The 19516-nt window shown below is 39.2% G+C and overlaps 1 protein-coding gene across 1 annotated transcript in view; it reads right to left on the reverse strand.

The window, feature by feature from the left end:
- The window catches only part of LOC102991617 (zinc finger protein 569), an 83949-nt gene that overhangs the window by 37844 nt on the left and 26589 nt on the right, over positions 1-19516 (reverse strand). Inside the window, exon 3 of the mRNA XM_028478102.2 lies at positions 5931-5988. Within this exon, the coding sequence (XP_028333903.1) occupies positions 5931-5988 (58 nt within the window). The remainder of the gene's footprint in view (positions 1-5930; positions 5989-19516) is intronic.

The raw sequence follows: 19516 nt of genomic DNA on the forward strand, positions 1-19516 counted from the left end.
AGTGTTCCATGAGCACTTGAGAAGAATGTGTATTCTGTTGTTTTTGGATGGAATGTCCTATAAATATCAATTAAGTCCATCTTGTGTAATGTATCATTTAAAGCTTGTGTTTCCTTATTTATTTTCATTTTGGATGATCTGTCCATTGGTGAAAGTGGGGTGTTAAAGTCCCCTACTATGATTGTGTTACTGTCGATTTCCCCTTTTATGGCTGTTAGTATTTGCCTTATGTATTGAGGTGCTCCTATGTTGGGTGCATAAATATTTACAATTGTTATATCTTCTTCATGGATCGATCCCTTGATCATTATATAGTGTCCTTCTTTGTCTCTTGTTATAGTTTTTACTTTAAAGTCTATTTTGTCTGATATGAGAATTGCTACTCCAGCTTTCTTCTGATTTCCATTTGCATGGAATATCTTTTTCCATCCCCTCACTTTCAGTCTGTATGTGTCCCTAGGTCTGAAGTGGGTCTCTTGTAGACAGCATATATATGGGTCTTGTTTTTGTTTCCATTCAGCCAGTCTGTGTCTTTTGGTGGGAGCATTTAATCCATTTACATTTAAGGTAATTATCGATATGTATGGTTCTATTACCATTTACTGAATTGTTTCGGGTTGTTCTTGTAGGTCTTTTCCTTCTCTTGTGTTTCTTGCCTAGAGAAGTTCCTTTAGCATTTGTTGTAAAGCTGGTTTGGTGGTGCTGAACTCTCTCAGCTTTTGCTTGTCTGTAAAGGTTTTAATTTCTCCATCAAATCTGAATGAGATCCTTGCTGGGTAGAGTAATCTTGGTTGTAGGTTTTTTTCCTTCATCACTTTAAATATGTCCTGCCACTCCCTTCTGGCTTGGAGAGTTTCTGCTGAAAGATCCGATGTTAACCTTATGGGGATTCCTTTGTGTGTTATTTGTTGTTTTTCCCTTGCTGCTTTTAATATGTTTTCTTTGTATTTAATTTTTGACAGTTTGATTATTATGTGTCTTGGCGTGTTTCTCCTTGGGTTTATCCTGTATGGGACTCTCTGTGCTTCCTGGACTTGATTGACTATTTCCTTTCCTATATTAGGGAAGTTTTCAACTATAATCTCTTCAAATATTTTCTCAGTCCCTTTCTTTTTCTCTTCTTCTTCTGGGACCCCTATAATTCGAATGTTGGTGTGTTTAATGTTGTCCCAGAGGTCTCTGAGACTGTCCTCAGTTCTTTTCATTCTTTTTTCTTTATTCTGCTCTGCAGTAGTTATTTCCACTATTTTATCTTCCAGGTCACTTATCCGTTCTTCTGCCTCAGTTATTCTGCTATTGATCCCTTCTAGAGTATTTTTGATTTCATTTATTGTGTTGTTCATCGTTGCTTGTTTCCTCTTTAGTTCTTCTAGGTCCTTGTTAAATGTTTCTTGCATTTTCTCTATTTTATTTCCAAGATTTTGGATCATCTTTACTATCATTATTCTGAATTTTTTTTCAGGTAGACTGCCTATTTCCTCTTCATTTGTTAGGTCTGGTGGGTTTTCATCTTGCTCCTTCATCTGCTGTGTGTTTTTCTATCTTCTCACTTTGCTTATCTCACTGTTTGGGGTCTCCTTTTTGCAGGCTGCAGGTTTATAGTTCCCATTGTTTTTGGTGTCTGTCCCCAGTGGCTAAAGTTGGTTCAGTGGGTTGTGTAGGCTTCCTGGTGGAGGGGATTAGTGCGTGTGTTCTGGTGGATGAGGCTGGATCTTGTCTTTCTGGTGGGCAGGTCCACTTCTGGTCGTGTGTTTTGGGGTGTCTGTGGCCTTATTATGATTTTAGGCAGCCTCTCTGCTAATGGGTGTGGTTGTGTTCCTGTCTTGCTAGTTGTTTGGCATAGGGTGTCCAGCACTGTAGCTTGCTGGTCTTTGAGTGAAGTTGGGTGTTGACATTGAGATGGCGTTCTCTGGGAGATTTTCACCATTTGATATTACGTGGACCTGGGAGGTCTGTTGTGAACCAGTGTCTTGAAAATGGCTCTCCCACCTCAGAGGCACAGCACTGACTCCTGGCTGGAGCACCAAGAGCCTTTCATCCACATGGCTCAGAATAAAAGGGAGAAAAAATAGAATGAACGAAAGAGGATAAAATAAAGTAAAGTATAATACAATAAATTTATTAAAATAAAAAATAAAAATAATTATTAAGAAAAATAAGTTTTTAAGTAAAAAAAAAAAAAAAAACGGTCAGACAGAGCCCTGGGACAAATGGTGAAGAAACAAAAAAAATGGACAGACAGAACCCTAGGACAAATGGTGAAAGCAAAGCTATACAGACGGAATCTCACACAGAAGCATACACATACACTCTCACAAAAAGAGGAAAGGGGGAAAAAATAATATATCTTGCCCTCAAAGTCCACCTCCTCAATTTGGGATGATTCGTTGTCTCTTCAGGTATTCCACAGATGCAGGATACATCAAGTTGATTGTGGAGCTTTAATCCGCTGCTTCTGAGGCTGCTGAGAGAGATTTCCCTTTCTTTTCTTTGCTCGCACAGCTCCCGGGGTTCAGCTTTGGATTTGGCCCCACCTCTGCATGTAGGTCGCCTGAGGGCGTCTGTTCTTCACTCAGACAGGACAGGGTTAAAGGAGCTGCTGATTCGGGGGCTCTGGCTCACTCAGGCCGGGGGGAGGGAGGGGTATGGATGCCGGGCGAGCCTGCGGCTGCAGAGGCCAGCATGACGTTGCACCAGCCTGAGGCACACCGCGCATTCTCCCGGGGCAGTTGTCCCTGGATCACGGGACCCTGGCAGTGGCGGGCTGCACAGGCTCCCAGGAGGGGAGGTGTGGATAGTTACCTGTGCTCGCACACAGGCTTCCTGGCGGCTGCAGCAGCGGCCTCAGCATCTCATGCCCGTCTCTGGGGTCCACGCTGATAGCCGCGGCTTGCGCCCGTCTCTGGAGTTCCTTTAAGCAGCGCTCTTAATCCCCTCTCCTCGCGCACCAGGAAATAAAGAGGCAAGAAAAAGTCTTTTGTCTCTTCGGCAGCTCCAGACTTCTCCCGGACTCCCTCCCATCTAGCCGTGGTGCACTAACCCCTTCAGGCTGTGTTCACGCCGCCAACCCCAGTCCTCTCCCTGGGATCTAAGCTCCGAAGCCCGAGCCTCAGCTCCCAGCCCCTGCCCGCCCTGGCGGGTGAGGAGACAAGCCTCTCGGACTGGTGAGTGCCAGGTCGGCACCGATCCTCTGTGCGGGAATCTCTCTGCTTTGTCCTCCGCACCCCTGTTGCTGTGCTCTCCTCCGCGGCTCCGAAGCCTCCCCCCTCTGCCACCCGCAGTCTCTGCCCCACGAAGGGGCTTCCTAGTGTGTGGAAACCTTTCCTCCTTCACAGCTCCCAACCACTGGTGCAGGTCCCGTCCCTATTCTTTTGTCTCTGTTTATTCTTTTTTCTTTTGCCCTACCCAGGTACGTGGGGAGTTTCTTGCCTTTTGGGAGGTCTGAGATCTTCTGTCAGCATTCAGTGGGTGTTCTGTAGGAGTTGTTCCACGTGTAGATGTATTTCTGATGTATCTGTGGGGAGGAAGGTGATCTCCGCGTCTTACTCTTCCGCCATCTTCCCCCTCTCTCTATTGGATTTTAATTTGGTTTGTAAATATGTATTTAAATACCAGATTGGGTCTGCCATATGTATTACTACGATTGTTGTCAAGTTTTGCCAATTTACTTTATGGTGATTGTATCAAAAGGAGAATATAATTTTTATGTACTCAAATTTAGTTGAGCTTCTTTTTTACTGCCTATGAGTTTGATATCATGCCAAAAAACCAGCTAGTGACTGTAGAAAATACACTCAAGATGGTTGTCTTGCAGTAATCAGAACTCTCATACACTGTTAAGAGTACAATTTTGGACAATCACTTTGGAAAACTGTTTGGCAGTATCAATAAAAGGTAATCTTAAACATAACTTGTGACTCAGAAGTTCTACATTGGTAGAAAGAAATATGTACATATGTTCAACAAAAACCTACAAGAAAACAATATTTTAATTGTTCCCAAATAAAAACTACCTAAATGCCTAATACATAAAATTATGATTTATTCACATTAATTAAATAATATACAGTAGTAAGATTAAGTAAACTACTTACATGCAATGATTCAACATGAATCTGACAAACAAAATATTAAGCAAAAGAAGTCAGACACAAAGTATATAGATTACATAAAGTTTAAAAATAGGCATAAATAATCTATAGTGATATAATCTGAACAGTGGTTACCCATGGGGTGAGGGTAATACCTGGGAAAGGTGCAGGAGTCTAATGGGTGTTAGTGTAATATTCCATTTCTTGATCCAGTGCTTATGCTGGTTAAACACATGTATTCACTTTGAAAATTAAGGAAAAAACTAGAGATACAGAGAAGCTGCTAGATAGGGGCACCTGGTCAAAGAAAGGTATATCTCAGGATGGCAAAGCTTTGAGCTAAGGGTGAAAAGGCAGTAAAGAGAGATTTGTTCAATAGCTAAGAGTGCAGGATAAATCTGAAAGAGAAAGATCCCAAAGGAAGTCTGAAGAAAAAGGATGAAGTTCTGAGGAAAAGGAAATGTCCTTGAAGAGGAGACAGACATTACTTATTCTAAGAGTAAAATGAAGAAGAAATAAGGAACCATGGATTCAATTCATTAAAACCACAAACATTCACAAAAACCACATATACCAGGCATTGTTCTAGGGGCTGGAGATACAGCTGTAAACCAAATAAAGCATATTCTTTGTTCACATTCTAGTGGACTAAAATTATAAGAATTTACCATAAATGATTACTTCAGACTCTGGCTGAATCTCAGCAAACACACACGGAAAAAGATAATTATATAGGGTCATTTGAAAGACACAGCCCATCTATTTCTTCAGATATTCAGTTTTTTAAAAAAATAAGGTATGAAAGCATAGAATAATGTAGTAAAATGCATTAATCTTAAGTGTACAAACTGAGACATTTTTATACATTTATGTATTTGTATACCTACCACTCAGGTCAAAATACAGAGCATTTTCAGCATAGTAGAAGATTCCCTCATGTCCCTTCCCAGTAAATACCCCTTCAGGGGTAACCACTATTTTCTATCACTGAGATTAGTTTTCTAACTTCATATATATGGAATCACATAGAATGTACTCTTATTTCTGACTTCTCTTATGACACGTTTGTGAGATTATCTATGTTGTTATAAGTAGCAGTAATCTGCTTTGGGGAGTGTGTGTGTGTGTGTGTGTGTGTGTGTGTGTGTGTGTGTGTGTGTGTGTGTGTGTTTATGTGTATAGTGTCCAACTGCATGAAATACTATAATTTATTCCATTTTCTGTTGATGTTGATTTGCGTTCTTTCCAATGCTGGGCTATTTTGACATATATTCTTTGCCTTATCCTCAATCAAAACAGACCATCAGTGGGGAGTTCCCTAGTAGTCTACTGGTTAGTATTCGGCACTTTCACTGCCATAGCCCAGATTTAACCCCTGGTTGGGGAACTGAGATTCTGCAAGCCTTGTGGCATGGCCAAGACTTTAAAAATTATTTTTTAAAAAAGAAAAAAAGACCACTAGAAAAGCTGGGTTTACCAACTACGGGAAGTCTCACTACAATGTATTCATTGACCTAGGTGCCAATGAAAAACTTACTTCTGCTAATAAATGTTCATTTTTATCCTTATGGACAATGCAAATTATGTAATGATTTTCTGCCCTTGTTTACCTATTATAATGAAATTCAAAATTGAAGCCCAACTTTAATCTCTCTGAATGAAAGCATTTCTGCATAATCATATTTTAACTCTTTCCTGGTCTTAATCTTCCAACTCTGTTTCCTCTGAAAATATGTTTTATCTGTATAGGATTTTCCAATTTAGTGTATGGATTACTGTAATTCCCTTAAACTGCACTGTAAAATAAGGCAGGGAACAAATATACTACTTAAAATTTACCTGCAACTCAGTCATTTCCTTTTCTTTCTGGGAGTGGACTGGGCCTGAGAAGGCAGAGCTGGAGAAGAGAATAAAAGCCATTAAACAAGGTTTGTTTTGCAGTTTCAGAAATCTGCACCCACAAGGTAGATTAAAGGTCACTCTATAGCAAAATGATACTTGGAGCCATCAGAAAGGCCAAGAATATACATTCCCCAGGTATAAAGATGACTACTACATCATGTGGAGCTTATGCATATGATGAACAGGAATAGGAGTACATATGTAGGAGATGCCCCATGAATTTATCAACAGCTCTGCATCAGAGAATAAACAGTTCACGTGGAGCAGAAAGATATATAGCTTCATGAAAGCACATCACCAAGAAAATTATGAAACTGACAACACACCTAAGGTATTTTAATGTATTGAGACTTTTAAAAAGAAATATTTTAAGTACAAACTAAATGGGAATTTAACTAAAATGGTGACGATTTTATATTTTGAGAAAAGAGTCAGGAGAAGTTTATGTGTGTGAGTGATGTGTATCAGAGGTACTGGTGGTGGTAAGAACATTTAATTCTTATTTTCCATAGTATAAAAAATCTAAATCTGAAAAGTGTCAAATAATAGCAGGATAAACATATGATTTGGAAAAATGGAGTAAACAAAAGAAGGCACAGTTAAGAGTTGAAAGTGATTCTTTCTGGGGACAGGAATTAGAGATGGGGAGAAAAAAGGAACAGGATATAGTTTTTCTTATTCTTATTACAAGTCTAGTAGCACTATTTGATTTTTTAAAAAACAATTAACATATTATTTCTCCCAAATACGAACTGAATCATAAAACAATGTACTATGTATGATTAATAATATTATGTATTATGTAATATTCATAATATAATGTACATGCTTATAAGCATGGGGTAAATAATGCATGATTATACGTATAATGTAGTACGTATTATCAACAGGTTAATGCAGGGGTCCCCAATCCCCCGGCGGTCCGCGGCCTGTTAGGAACCTGGCCACACAGCAGGAGGTGAGTAGCGCGAGAGCATGGCACTCCGCATCGCTGGCATTACCACCTGAACCATCGCTCGCTGGCATTACGGCCTGAATCACGCCCCACGCCCCAGTGGAAAACCTGTCTTCCAGGAAACTGGTCCCTGGTGCCAAAAAGGTTGGGGACCTCTGGGTTAACATACACGCTTATAAGCATGGGGTAATTAATTAATGCACGGTTATACATATAATGTATTATGTGTGGCATCGGTCCCTAACCTTTCTGGCACCAGGGATCGGTTCTGTGGAAGAAAATTTTTCCACGGATGGTGGCGGGGGGGGATGGTTCAGGCGGTAATGAGAGCAATGGGGAGTGGCAGATGAAGCTTTGCTTGCTTGCCTGCCGCTCACCTCCTGCTGTGCGGCTCGGTTCCTAACAGGCCACAGACCAGTACCGGTCCGGAGCCCGGGGGTTGGGGACCCCTGATGTATGATATAATATATATGCAATTCCAGGACACCGAAATCAAACAACTCTCATATCAACACAACGAGGTCTATATTATGGACAATGCTCAGAAATTTGTGGATCAAATAATAGTTTTATACCCATTTTAGTACCACTAAAATACTTTGAAAAATGATCCGTATCAATATTATAAATGCATTAAGAAGCTAAACAGCATTAACCTTTTAAATTAAAGACTGGGAGTTAGGGGGACTTCCCTGGTGGCACAGTGGTTAAGAATCCGCCTGCCAACACAGGGGACATGGGTTCGAGCCCTGGTCTGGGAAGATCCCACATGCCGCAGAGCAACTAAGCCCCTGCGCCACAACTACGGAAGCCCGCGAACCTAGAGCCCGTGCTCCTCAGCCACCGCAATGAGAAGCCCGTGCACCACAACAAAAAGTAGCCCCCGCTTGCCTCAACTAGAGAAAGCCTCGAGCAACAACAAAGACCCAATGCAGGGCTTCCCTGGTGGCGCAGTGGTTGAGAGTCCGCCTGCCGATGCAGGGGACACGGGTTCGTGCCCCGGTCCGGGCAGATCCCACATGCCGCGGAGCGGCTGGGCCCGTGAGCCATGGCCACTGAGCCTGTGCGTCCGAAGCCTGTGCTCCGCAACGGGAGAGGCCACAACAGTGAGAAGCCCGCGTACCACAAAAAAACAAAAAACAAACAAACAAACAAAAAGACCCAATGCAGCCAATAAATAAATAAATAAATAAATAAAAATACCTTAAGAAAAAAAAAAAAAGACTGGGAGTTAAAACTCCCCTAATGATATGATACAACTGGCTATATCAACAAGATTATTATTCTATCAATAATTCTACTATTTATATTCCAACTAAAAATTTCAAAATATATTATTCAAACCCAGAGTTGATGTCTACCAAAATACAAAAACAACCTATCCCTTGAGAAAAAAAATGAACGAAAACCTATTTGCCTCTTTCATTATCCCAACAATAATAGGACTTCCTATCATTATCTTAATTATCATATTCCCGAGCATTTTACTCCCAACACCTAATCAACTCATCAATAATCGTATAATTTCTATTCAACAATGACTAGTTCAGCTAACACTGAAACAAATAATAGTTATTCACAATCACAAAGGACAAACCTGAGCACTAATACTAATATCACTCATCTTATTTATTGGATCAACAAATCTATTAGGACTATTACCACATTCATTTACACCTACTACACAATTCAATAAATCTAGGAATAGCAATTCCCCAATGGGCAGGAACTGTAATTACAGGCTTTTGTCATAAAACAAAAGCATCCTTAGCTCATTTTCTACCACAAGGAGCACCAGTTCCTCTTATTCCTATACTAGTAATCATCGAAACTATTAGCTTATTCATTCTCAACCAATAGCTTTAGCCGTACAATTAACAGCTAACATCACAGCATCACATCTATTATTCATTTAATTGGAGGAGTGACTCTAGCATTGCTGACTATTAGCACCATCACAGCCCTCATTACATTTATTATCCTTGTATTACTTACTATCCTCGAAATCGCCACTGCCATAATTCAAGCTTATGCGTTTACCTTACTAGTAAAGCTTTATCTACATGACAATACACAATGACCCACCAAACCTATGCATATCACATAGTAAATCCCAGTCCCTGACCCCTTATAGGAGCTCTCTCAGCCCTTTTAATAATAACATCAGGCCTAACTACATGATTTCACTTCAATTCAACATTATTATCACTAGGCCCTAACAACATATTAATGATGATGAGACATCATCCAAGAAAGCATTTTCCAAGGCCATTATACATCAGTTGTTCAAAAAGGACTTCGATATGGAATAATCTTATTATTTCAGAAGTCCTCTTTTTTACTGGCTTTTTTTTTGAGCCTTCTATCACTCAAGCCTTACCCCTACACCTGAACTAGGTGGATGCTGACCACCAACAGGCATCCATCCCCTAAATCCATTAGAAGTAACACTTCTTAATACCTTTGTATTAAGGGTATCCATTACCTGAGCCCACCACAGCCTCACAGAAGGAAACTGTAAACACATATTATAAGCTCTTATTACAATTGCCCTAGGCTTTCATTTTACAAGTCTACAGGCCTTAGAATACTAAGAAACATCCTTTACAATTTCAACTTTCTTCATAGCTACAGGATTCCACAGATTACACGTAATTATGGCTCTACTTTCCTTATCATTTGCTTCTTACATCAATTAAAATATCACTTCTCATCTAACCATCATTTTGGCTTCAAAGCTGCTGCCTGATATTGACATTTTGTAGATGTAGTATGACTATTCCTTTACATATCCATTTATTGATGAGGATCTTATTCTTTTAGTATTAAACAGTACAGTTGACTTCCAGTCAGTTTCAGTATAATCCAAAAAAGAATAATAAATCTAATACTGACATTAATTACAAACATAGCACTAGCCTCACTAATTGTATTAATTGCATTCTGACTTCCCCAATTAAATATTTACACAGAAAAAAACAAGTTCTTATGAATGTGGGTTTGACCCTATAGGATCAACACATGTACCATTTTCAATAAAATTTTTCCTAGTAGCCATTACATTCCTCCTTTTCGACTTAGAAATTGCTCTCCTTTTACCCTTACCCTGAGCATCTCAGACAAATAATCTAAAAACAACACTCATTATAGCTTTATTCCTAATTTTATTACAAGCAACAGCCTAGCCTAACCAAAAAGGACTAGAATGAACTGAATATGGTAGTTAGTTTAAACTAAAATAAATTATTTTGACTTGTTAGATTATGATTAAGTTCACTACCAAGTGTCTTTAGTATATATAAATATTATTATAGCATTCACAGTATCTCTTATAGGATTATTAATATATCGATCTCACCTAATATCTTCACTATTATGCCTAGAAGGCATAATAGCAACCTGGTCATAGCAAGCCTGATCATTCTAAATACACATTCTACCCCAGCCAGCATAATGCCAATTGTTCTGCTAGTATTCACAGCTTTCAAAGCCGCACTTGGACTGTCCTTACTAGTAATAGTATCAAACATATACGGCACTGATTATGTACAAAATCTTAATCTCCTCCAACGTTAAAAATTATTATTCCTATAATTATACTAACACCACTAACATGACTATCAAAGAACAGCATAATCTGAATTAATACCACAGTCCACAGCTTATTAATTAGTCTCATGAGCCTTTACTTCTTAATCAATTTAATGACAATAGCCTCAACTTTTCAATAATTTTTTTCCGACTCCTTATCAGCACCATTACTAATTTTAACATGATTCTTCCCATTAATACTAATAGCCAGCCAAGTTCACCTATTCAATCATTAACTCAAAAAATTATATATTACCGTGCTAATTATATTACAAATATTCCTAATTATAACACTCACTGCCATAGAATTAACCTTATTTTATATTTTATTTGAAGCAACACTAGTTCCGACACTTATTAACATTACCCAATGGGGTAATCAAACTGAACGATTTAATGCAGGAGTTTATTTCTTATTTTATACACTAGTAGGATCGCTTCCACTCTTAGTAGCACTAGTACATATTCAAAATATCACAGGCTCACTAAATTTTCTAATACTTCAATATTGAACACAAGCAATATCCATCTCCTTATCCAACATTTTCATATGACTAGTCTGTATAATAGGCTTTATAGTAAAATACCCCTTACAGCCTTCACCTTTGATTACCTAAAGCATTATGTAGAAGCCCCCATTGCAGGATCCATAGTCCTTGCAGCCATACTACTAAAACTCGGAGGCTATGGTATATTATGAATTACAACAATACTAAACCCATTAACAGATTTCATAGCATACCCTTTTCTCATACTCTCCTTATGAGGAATAATCATAACGAGTTCAATTTGTTTATGCCGAACAGACATAAAGTCACTTATCACATATTATTCTGTCGGTCACATAGCACTTGTTTTTGTAGCCATTCTTATCCAAACACCTTGAAGTTATATAGGAGCCACTGCTCTAATAATTGTCCATGGCCTCACATCATTCATATCATTCTGCCTCACAAATTCAAATTACTATCAAATTCACAGCCAGATAAATCTAGCCAGAGGTCTACAAACATTCCTCCATTAGTAGCAATGTGATGACTACTAGCAAGCCTAACAAACCTAGCTCTACTCCCAACTATTAAGCTAATTGGAGAACTATTTGTAGTAGTATCATCCTTCTCATGATCAAATGTAACCATTATCCTAACAGAAATTAGTATAGTTATTACTGCCTTATACTCTCTATATATGTTAACCATACCACAACAAGGCACATATACAAACCCTATCAATAATATTAAGCCATCATCCATACGAGAAAGTGCCCTCATAACTCTTCACATTTTACCTCTCTTACTCTATCGTTAAGTCCCAAAATCATTTTATGGCCCTTGAACTGTAAATATAGTTTTAAAAAACACTAGATTGTGAATCTAGTAACGGAAGACTAAACCTTCTTGTTTACCAAAAAAGTATGCAAGAACTGCTAATTCATGCCTCCATATCTAACAGTATGGCTTTTTCAAGCTTTTAAAGGATAGTACTGATCCATTGGTCTTAGGGACCAAAAAGTTGGTGCAACTCAAAACAGAAGTAATAAACTTATTTACCTCTGTCACACTAGTTACACTATTTATACTAACAATACCAATCATAATAACAAACACCAACATCTACAAAAGTAACATATATCGATCCTATGTAAAAACCACTATTTCATATGCTTTTATCACCAGCTTAATTCCAACAATAATATTCATTCACACAGGACAAGAAAGAATTATCTCAAGCTGACATTGAATTACTACCCAAACCCTTAAATTATCACTTAGCTTCAGACTCTTTCTCAATAATATCTGTGCCAGTAGCATTATCTGTCACATGATCTATTATAGAATTTTCAATCTGATATATGCACTCAGATCCTAACATCAATCGATTCTTTAAATACTCTTTTTTCTTATCACAATACTAATTCTTGTCACTGCTAACAATCTTTTCCAGCTTTTCATTGCATCAGAGGAGTTGGAATTATATCTTTTCTACTTATCGGGTGACAACATGGATGAGCAGACACAAATACAGCCACTCTCCAACCAGTTTTATATAATCGTATTGGAGATATTGGATTTATTATTATCAGTAGCTTGATTCCTATTTAACTTAAATGCATGAGACCTACAATAAATATTTATACTTAACCTAAATCACCCAAACCTGCCTCTAACAGGAATTGTATTGGCCACAACTGAAAAATCCACCCAATTTGGCATCACAAATGACTTCCCCCAGCAATAGAAGGCCCTACTCCCGTCTCAGCCCTACTCCACTCAAGAATAGTTGTAGCAGGTACTTTTCTACTTATCCGCTTTTACCCTTTAACAGAGAATAATAAATTTATCCAAACAACAATATTATGTATCCAAACAACAATATTATGTACAATATTATGTAATATTACCACATTATTTACAGCAGTATGCACTCTTACCCAAAATGACATTTAAAAATTCTTGCCATCTCTATTTCAAGCCAATTAGGCCTTATAATAGTAACAATCGGTATTAACCAGCCTTACTTAGCATTTCTCCATATTTGCACACATGCCTTTTTCAAGGCCATACTATTTACAGGCTCTAGATCCATTATTCATAGCCTAAATGATGAGCAAGACATTCAGAAGACAGGTTTATTTAAAGCAATACCTTTTACCACAACAGCCCTTATTATTGAAGTCTCGCACTGACAGGAATACACTTCCTCACAGGATTCTACTCTAAAGACCTAATCATCAAAATCGCCAACATGTCATATACCAACACCTGAGCCCTACTAATAACTCTCGTCACCACATCCCTTACAATTGTCTATATCACTCACATTATTCTCTTTGCACTATTAGGACAAACTTTTCCACTTTAATTCTAATTAATGAAAACAACCCACTCCTAATCAATTGTATTAAATGTTTACTAACTGGAAGTATTTTCTCTGGATTTCTTATCTCCAACAATATTCCCCCAACAACAATTCCACAAATAACTATACCTTATTATTTGAAACTAACTGCCCTTGCTATAACCATCTGGCACTGAAATCAACCTCACCACACAAACCTTAAAATTTAAGTACCCTTCAAATTTCTTCAAATTTTCCAACCTCCTAGGGTATTTCTCCATTATTATACACAACTTCCCACCATACTTAAATTTATAAGCAAGCCAAAAATCACATCAGCCTTCCTAGGTTTAATCTGACTAGAAAGTATCTACCAAAAAATACTTCCCTTATTCAAATAAAAATTTCTATGCTAGTATCAGACCAAAAAGGCCTAATCAAACTATATTTTCTTTCATTCCTCATTACCCTCACCCTAAGCATAATTCTGTTCAATTACCACGAGTAACCTCTATAATAACAACAACACCAATAAGCAATGATCAACGGGTAACAATTACTAATCAAGTACCAGAGCTATACAATGTCACAATTCCTATAGCCTCTTCACTAAAATAACCCAGAATCACCCGTATCATAAATTACGCAATCCCTTAGTCCATTAAACTTAAATACAATCTCCACTTCTTCATCCTTTAAAACAGGGGTCCCCAACCCCCGGGCCATGGACTGGGACCGGTCCACGGCCTGTTAGGGACCGGGCAGCACGGCAGGAGGTGAGTGGTAGGCAAGTGAGAGAAACTTCATCTGCTCCTCCCCATCGCTCACATTACCACCTGAACCATCCCCCACCCCCCTACCCCCCGACCATAGAAAAATTGTCTTCTACGAAACTGGTACCTGGTGCCAAAAAGGTTGGGGGTCGCTGCTTTAAAACATAGAATACTATTAAAAATTCTATCAACTCTGAAAGAAATATACCTAGAACGGTCTTATTAGAAACTCAAACTTCAGGATACTGCTCAGTAGTCATAGCTGTCATACAAGCAAATACTACCAACATTCCCCCTAAATAAATAAAAAATGCTATTAGACCCAAAAACGAACCACCAAAATTCAACACAATCCCACAACCAAAACCACCACCCACAATCAACCCAAGTCCACCATAAATAGGTGTTTTTTTGTTTTTTTAATTAATTTATTTTATTTTATTTATTTTTGGCTGTTTTGGGTCTTTGTTGTTGTGCGCGGGCTTTCTCTAGTTGTGGGGAGAGGGGGCTACTCTTCATTGAGGTGTGCAGGCTTTCCATTGCGGTGGCTTCTCTTGTTGTGGAGCATGGGCTCTAGGCATGCGGGCTTCAGTAGTTGTGGCTCACAGGCTCTAGAGTGCAGGCTCAGTAGTTGTGGTACACAGGCTTAGTTGATCCACGGCATGTGGGATCTTCCCAGACCAGGGCTCAAACCCACGTCCCCTGAATTGGCAGGCGGATTCTTAACCACTGCACCACCAGGGAAGCCCTAGGTGAAGGTTTTGAAGAAAAACCCACAAGACTAATTACAAAAATAGTGCTTAAAATAAATACAATGTATGTTATCATTATTCTTACATGGAATCTAACCATGGCCAATGACATGAAAAATCACTGTATTTCAACCATAAGAACACTTAATGACCAACATCTGAAAATCATCCGTTAACAAAAATTAACAATGCATTTATTGATTTCCCAGCTCCATCAAACATTTCATCATGATGAAATTTTGGTTCCCTACTGGGCATTTGTTTTTGTTTTTTTCTGGGTTTTCTTTGGCCCTGCCTCAAAAAGATCCCCGCCCTGTCTTGCAGGGATCTTAGTTCCCTAACCAGGGATTGAACCTGGGCCCTCAGCAGTGAGAGCACAGGGTCCTAACCACTGGACACCAGGGAATTCCCTAGTTCTACAAATCTTGACAGGCTTATTCTAGCAATACATTATACATCAGATACAATAACCACATTTTAATCAGTAACACATATCCGAGAAGTAAACTATGGATGAATTATCCGATATCTACATGCAAATGGAGCCTCCATCTTTTTCATTTGCCTGTTTATTCATGTAGGACAAGGATTATACTATGGATCCTACACCTTTTAAAAATATTTACTTATTTTATTTATTTTCTTCTTTTTTAATTTTTTGGGCTGCATCGGGTCTTAGTTGCAGCACGCGGGATCTTCGTTGAGGCATGCAGGATCTTTTGTTACGGCGCGTGGGCTCTTCGTTGTAGTGCTTAGGCTTCTCTCTAATTGTGGTGTGTGTTTTCTCTCTCTAGTTGGGGCGTGTGGGCTCCAGGGCACATGGGCTCTGTAGTTGTGGCCCTCGGGTGAGCACGTGGGCTCTGTAGTTTGTGGCACGTGGGCTCTCTCACTGAGGCACGTGAGCTCAGCAGTTGTGGCAAATGGGCTTAGTTACCCCATGGCATGTGGGATCTTAATTCCCCGACCAGGGATCGAACCCATGTCCCCTGCATTGGAAGGTGGATTCTTTACCACTGGACCACCAGGGGAGTCCCAGATCCTATACCTTTTCAGAAACATGGAACACTGGAATCATCTTATTATTTACAGTCATAGCTACAGCATTCATGGGCTATGTCTTACCTTGAGGACAAATATTCTGAGGAGCAACAGTTAATACTGTTCTCCTCTCAGCAATCCCATGTATCCACACAAGCCTCGTCAAATGAATCTGAGGTGGCTTTTCAGTAGATAAAGCAACTCTTACACGATTCTTTGCCTTCCATTTTATTCTCCCATTTATAATTGCAGCACTAGCAGCTGTCTACTTACTATTCCTCCATAAGACAGGCTCCAATAATCCCATAGGAATCTCATCTGATACAGGCAAAATTCATTTCACCCCTACTGTACAATCAGAGACATCTTAGGTGCCTTGTTACTAATTTTAATACTAATAATATTAGTGCTATTTTTACCCAACCTACTAGGAGACCCAGACAACTACACTCCAGCAAACGCTCTCAACACACCACCTCATATCAAGCCAGGGTGATATTTTCTATTTGCACATGTAATTCTACGATAAATTCCTAATAAACTAGAAGGAGTATTAGCCCTAATCTTTTCAATCTTAATTCTAGCATTTATCCCAATTCTTCACACATCCAAACAACGAAGCATAACATTTCCACCTCTCAGCCAGTGCCTATTTTGAGTACTAGTAGCAGACCTATTAACACTAACATGAAGTGGAGGACAACCCGCAGAACACCCCTTCATTATGGTATTTGTCTTTCTGTTTCTGACTTAGTTCACTTCACATGCTAATCTCTAAGTCCACCCATGTTGCTGCATTTCCATTTATTTTTAATTTATTTTCTTTCATCATGTTTTTTTTTCATTTTCAGCATACAGTGCCTGTACATACTTTGTGAGATTTATTAAGTATTGTATTTTGGGGGTGCTAATAAAATGGCAGTTAAAATTTTACTTCAGCAGCAACATGGATGCAACTAGAGATTATCATACTAAGTGAAGTCAGAAAGAGAAAGACAAATACCATATGATATCACTTATACATAGAATCTAAAATATGATACAAGTGAACCTATCTATGAAACAGAAACAGTCTCACAGACATAGATAACAGACTTGTGGTAGCCAAGCAGGAGGGGCGGGGGGAGAGAAGGAGTGGGAGGTTGGGGTTAGCAGATGTAATCTATTATATACAAAAAGGGTAAACAACAACGTCCTACTATATATATAACACAGGGAACTATATTCAATATCCTATGATAAACCATAGTGGAAAAGAATATTAAAAATGTACATATATGTATAATTGAATCACATTACTGTACAGCAAAAATTAACACATTGTAAGTCAACTATACTTCCATAAAAAATTCCATAAAAAATTCAAATTCCAATTGTTCATTGCTGGTATATAAAAATAACAGACTTTGTATACTCATTATGTATCCTGCAACCATGCTAAAGTCACTTGGTAGTTCTAGGAGTTTTTTTAATATAAATTTAATTATTTTTTATTTATTTTTGGCTGCGTTGGGTCTTTGTTGCTGCGCACGGGCTTTCTCTAGTTGTGGTGAGTGGCAGCTACTTTTCATTGCAGTGCGTGGGCTTCTCATTGCGGTGTCTTCTCTTGTTGTGGAGCATGGGCTCCAGGTGCACGGGCTTCAGTAGTTGTGGCTTGCAGGCTCTAGAGTGCAGGCTCAGTCAGTAGTTGTGGCGCAGGGGCTTAGTTGCTCTGCGGCATGTGGGATCTTCCCAGACCAGGGCTCGAACCCGTGTCCCCTGTGTTGGCAGGCGGATTCTTAACCACTGTGCCACCAGGGAAGCCCATTCCAGGAGTTTTTTATAGTTCTTTGGTGTTTTCTATTTAGAGAATCATGTTGTCTACAAACAGAAAGTTGTATTTCTGTTTTCCAATTTGTATACCTTTATGCCTTTATCTTGCTTTGTTCACTGGCTAGGATTTCCAGTAAGATGGTGAATAATGGTGTTGACAGAGGATATCCTGGCCTTGTTCCCAATCTTAGGGGTAAAGCATTCAGTATCTCACCATTAACTATAATGTTAGCTCTAGTTGGTTTCTGTCTGCTGTTGTTTTTTTCAGAATGTAAAGAATGTTCCCTTCTATTCCTAGTTTGCTGAGATTTTTTTCATGAGTAAATGCTGAATTTTGTCAAGTACTTTTTCTGCATCTATTGAGATAATCATATGATTCTTCTTCAGTCTCATATTATGGTGCACTACAATTACTGATTTTCAAATAATGAACTTGAAGTTCATCTTGCCTTCCCAAGATGAATCCATTTAGTCATGATATATTATCTTTTTATATACTGCTTAATTCAATTTTTCAATTCAATATTGAGGATTTTTGTTTCTAAGTCTGTGAAAATACTGGTCTGTAGTTTTCTTTTCTTGTAATGTCTGTCTGGTTTTGGTAGCACGGTAAACCTGTTTCATAAAATAAGTTGGAAAGTGTTCCTCCTCCTCTATTTTCTGGAAGAGTTTATATAGAATTGTTATAACTTCTTCCTTAGATGTTTGCTATTTCACCTGTGAAATTACTTGGGCATAGAGTTTCCTTTTTATACAGTCTTTTTTTTAAATTGAGGTATAATTGACATATAATATTATATTAGTTTCAGGTATACAGCACAATGATTTGATATTTGTATACATTGCAAAATGATTACCACAATAAGTCTAGCTAATACTCATCACCTTACATAGTTACAAAATTTTTTTCTTGTGATGAGAACTTTTAAGATCTACTCTCAGCAACTTTCAAATATACAATACAGACTATTTTTAACTATAGTTGGCCTGCTGTACATTATATGCCCATGATTTATTTTATAACTGGAAGTTTGTACATTTTGACCCCCTTCACTCATTTCACCCCCCTTCCCTCTCCACCTCCCCCCTCCCCTCCCCTCTGGCAACCACCAATCTGTTCCCTAGAGCTATAAGCTTGGATTTTTTTGTGTGTGGGGTGGGTTAGTTTGTGTTTTTAGATACCACATAAGTGAGATCACATGGTATTTGTCTTTCTCTGACTTATTCCACTCAGCATAATGCCCTCAAGGTACATCCATGTTTTCACAAATAGTAAGATTTCCTCTTTTTTATGGCTGGATAATATTCCATTGTATTGCTGGTGCGAGAGGAGATTAAGCGCACTGCGTAAAGGAGCTCCAGAAACGGGCGCGGAGCTGCCGAAGAGACAGGAGACTTTTTCTTGCCTCTTTGCTTCCTGGGGCGCAAGGAGAGGGGATTAAGGGCACCGCGTAAAGGAGCTCCAGAAACGGGTGCGAGCCGCGGCTGTCGGCGCGGACAGCAGAGACGGGTGTGGGACGCTAGGTTTGCTGCTGCCGCCACCAAGAGGCCTGTGTGTGAGCACAGGTCACTCTCCACACCACCCCTCCCGGGAGCCTGTGCAGCCCGCCACTGCCGGGGTCCCAGGATCTAGGGACAGCTTCCCCGGGAGAACGCGCGGCGCGCCTCGGGCCGGTGCAGCGTCACGCCGGCCTCTGCCGCCACAGGCTCGCCCCGCATCCGTGCCCCTCCCTCCCCCCAGCCTGTGCCAGAGCCCCCGAATCA

This window comes from Physeter macrocephalus, chromosome 17 (assembly GCF_002837175.3).
Source record: "Physeter macrocephalus isolate SW-GA chromosome 17, ASM283717v5, whole genome shotgun sequence".
NCBI lineage: Eukaryota > Metazoa > Chordata > Mammalia > Artiodactyla > Physeteridae > Physeter > Physeter macrocephalus.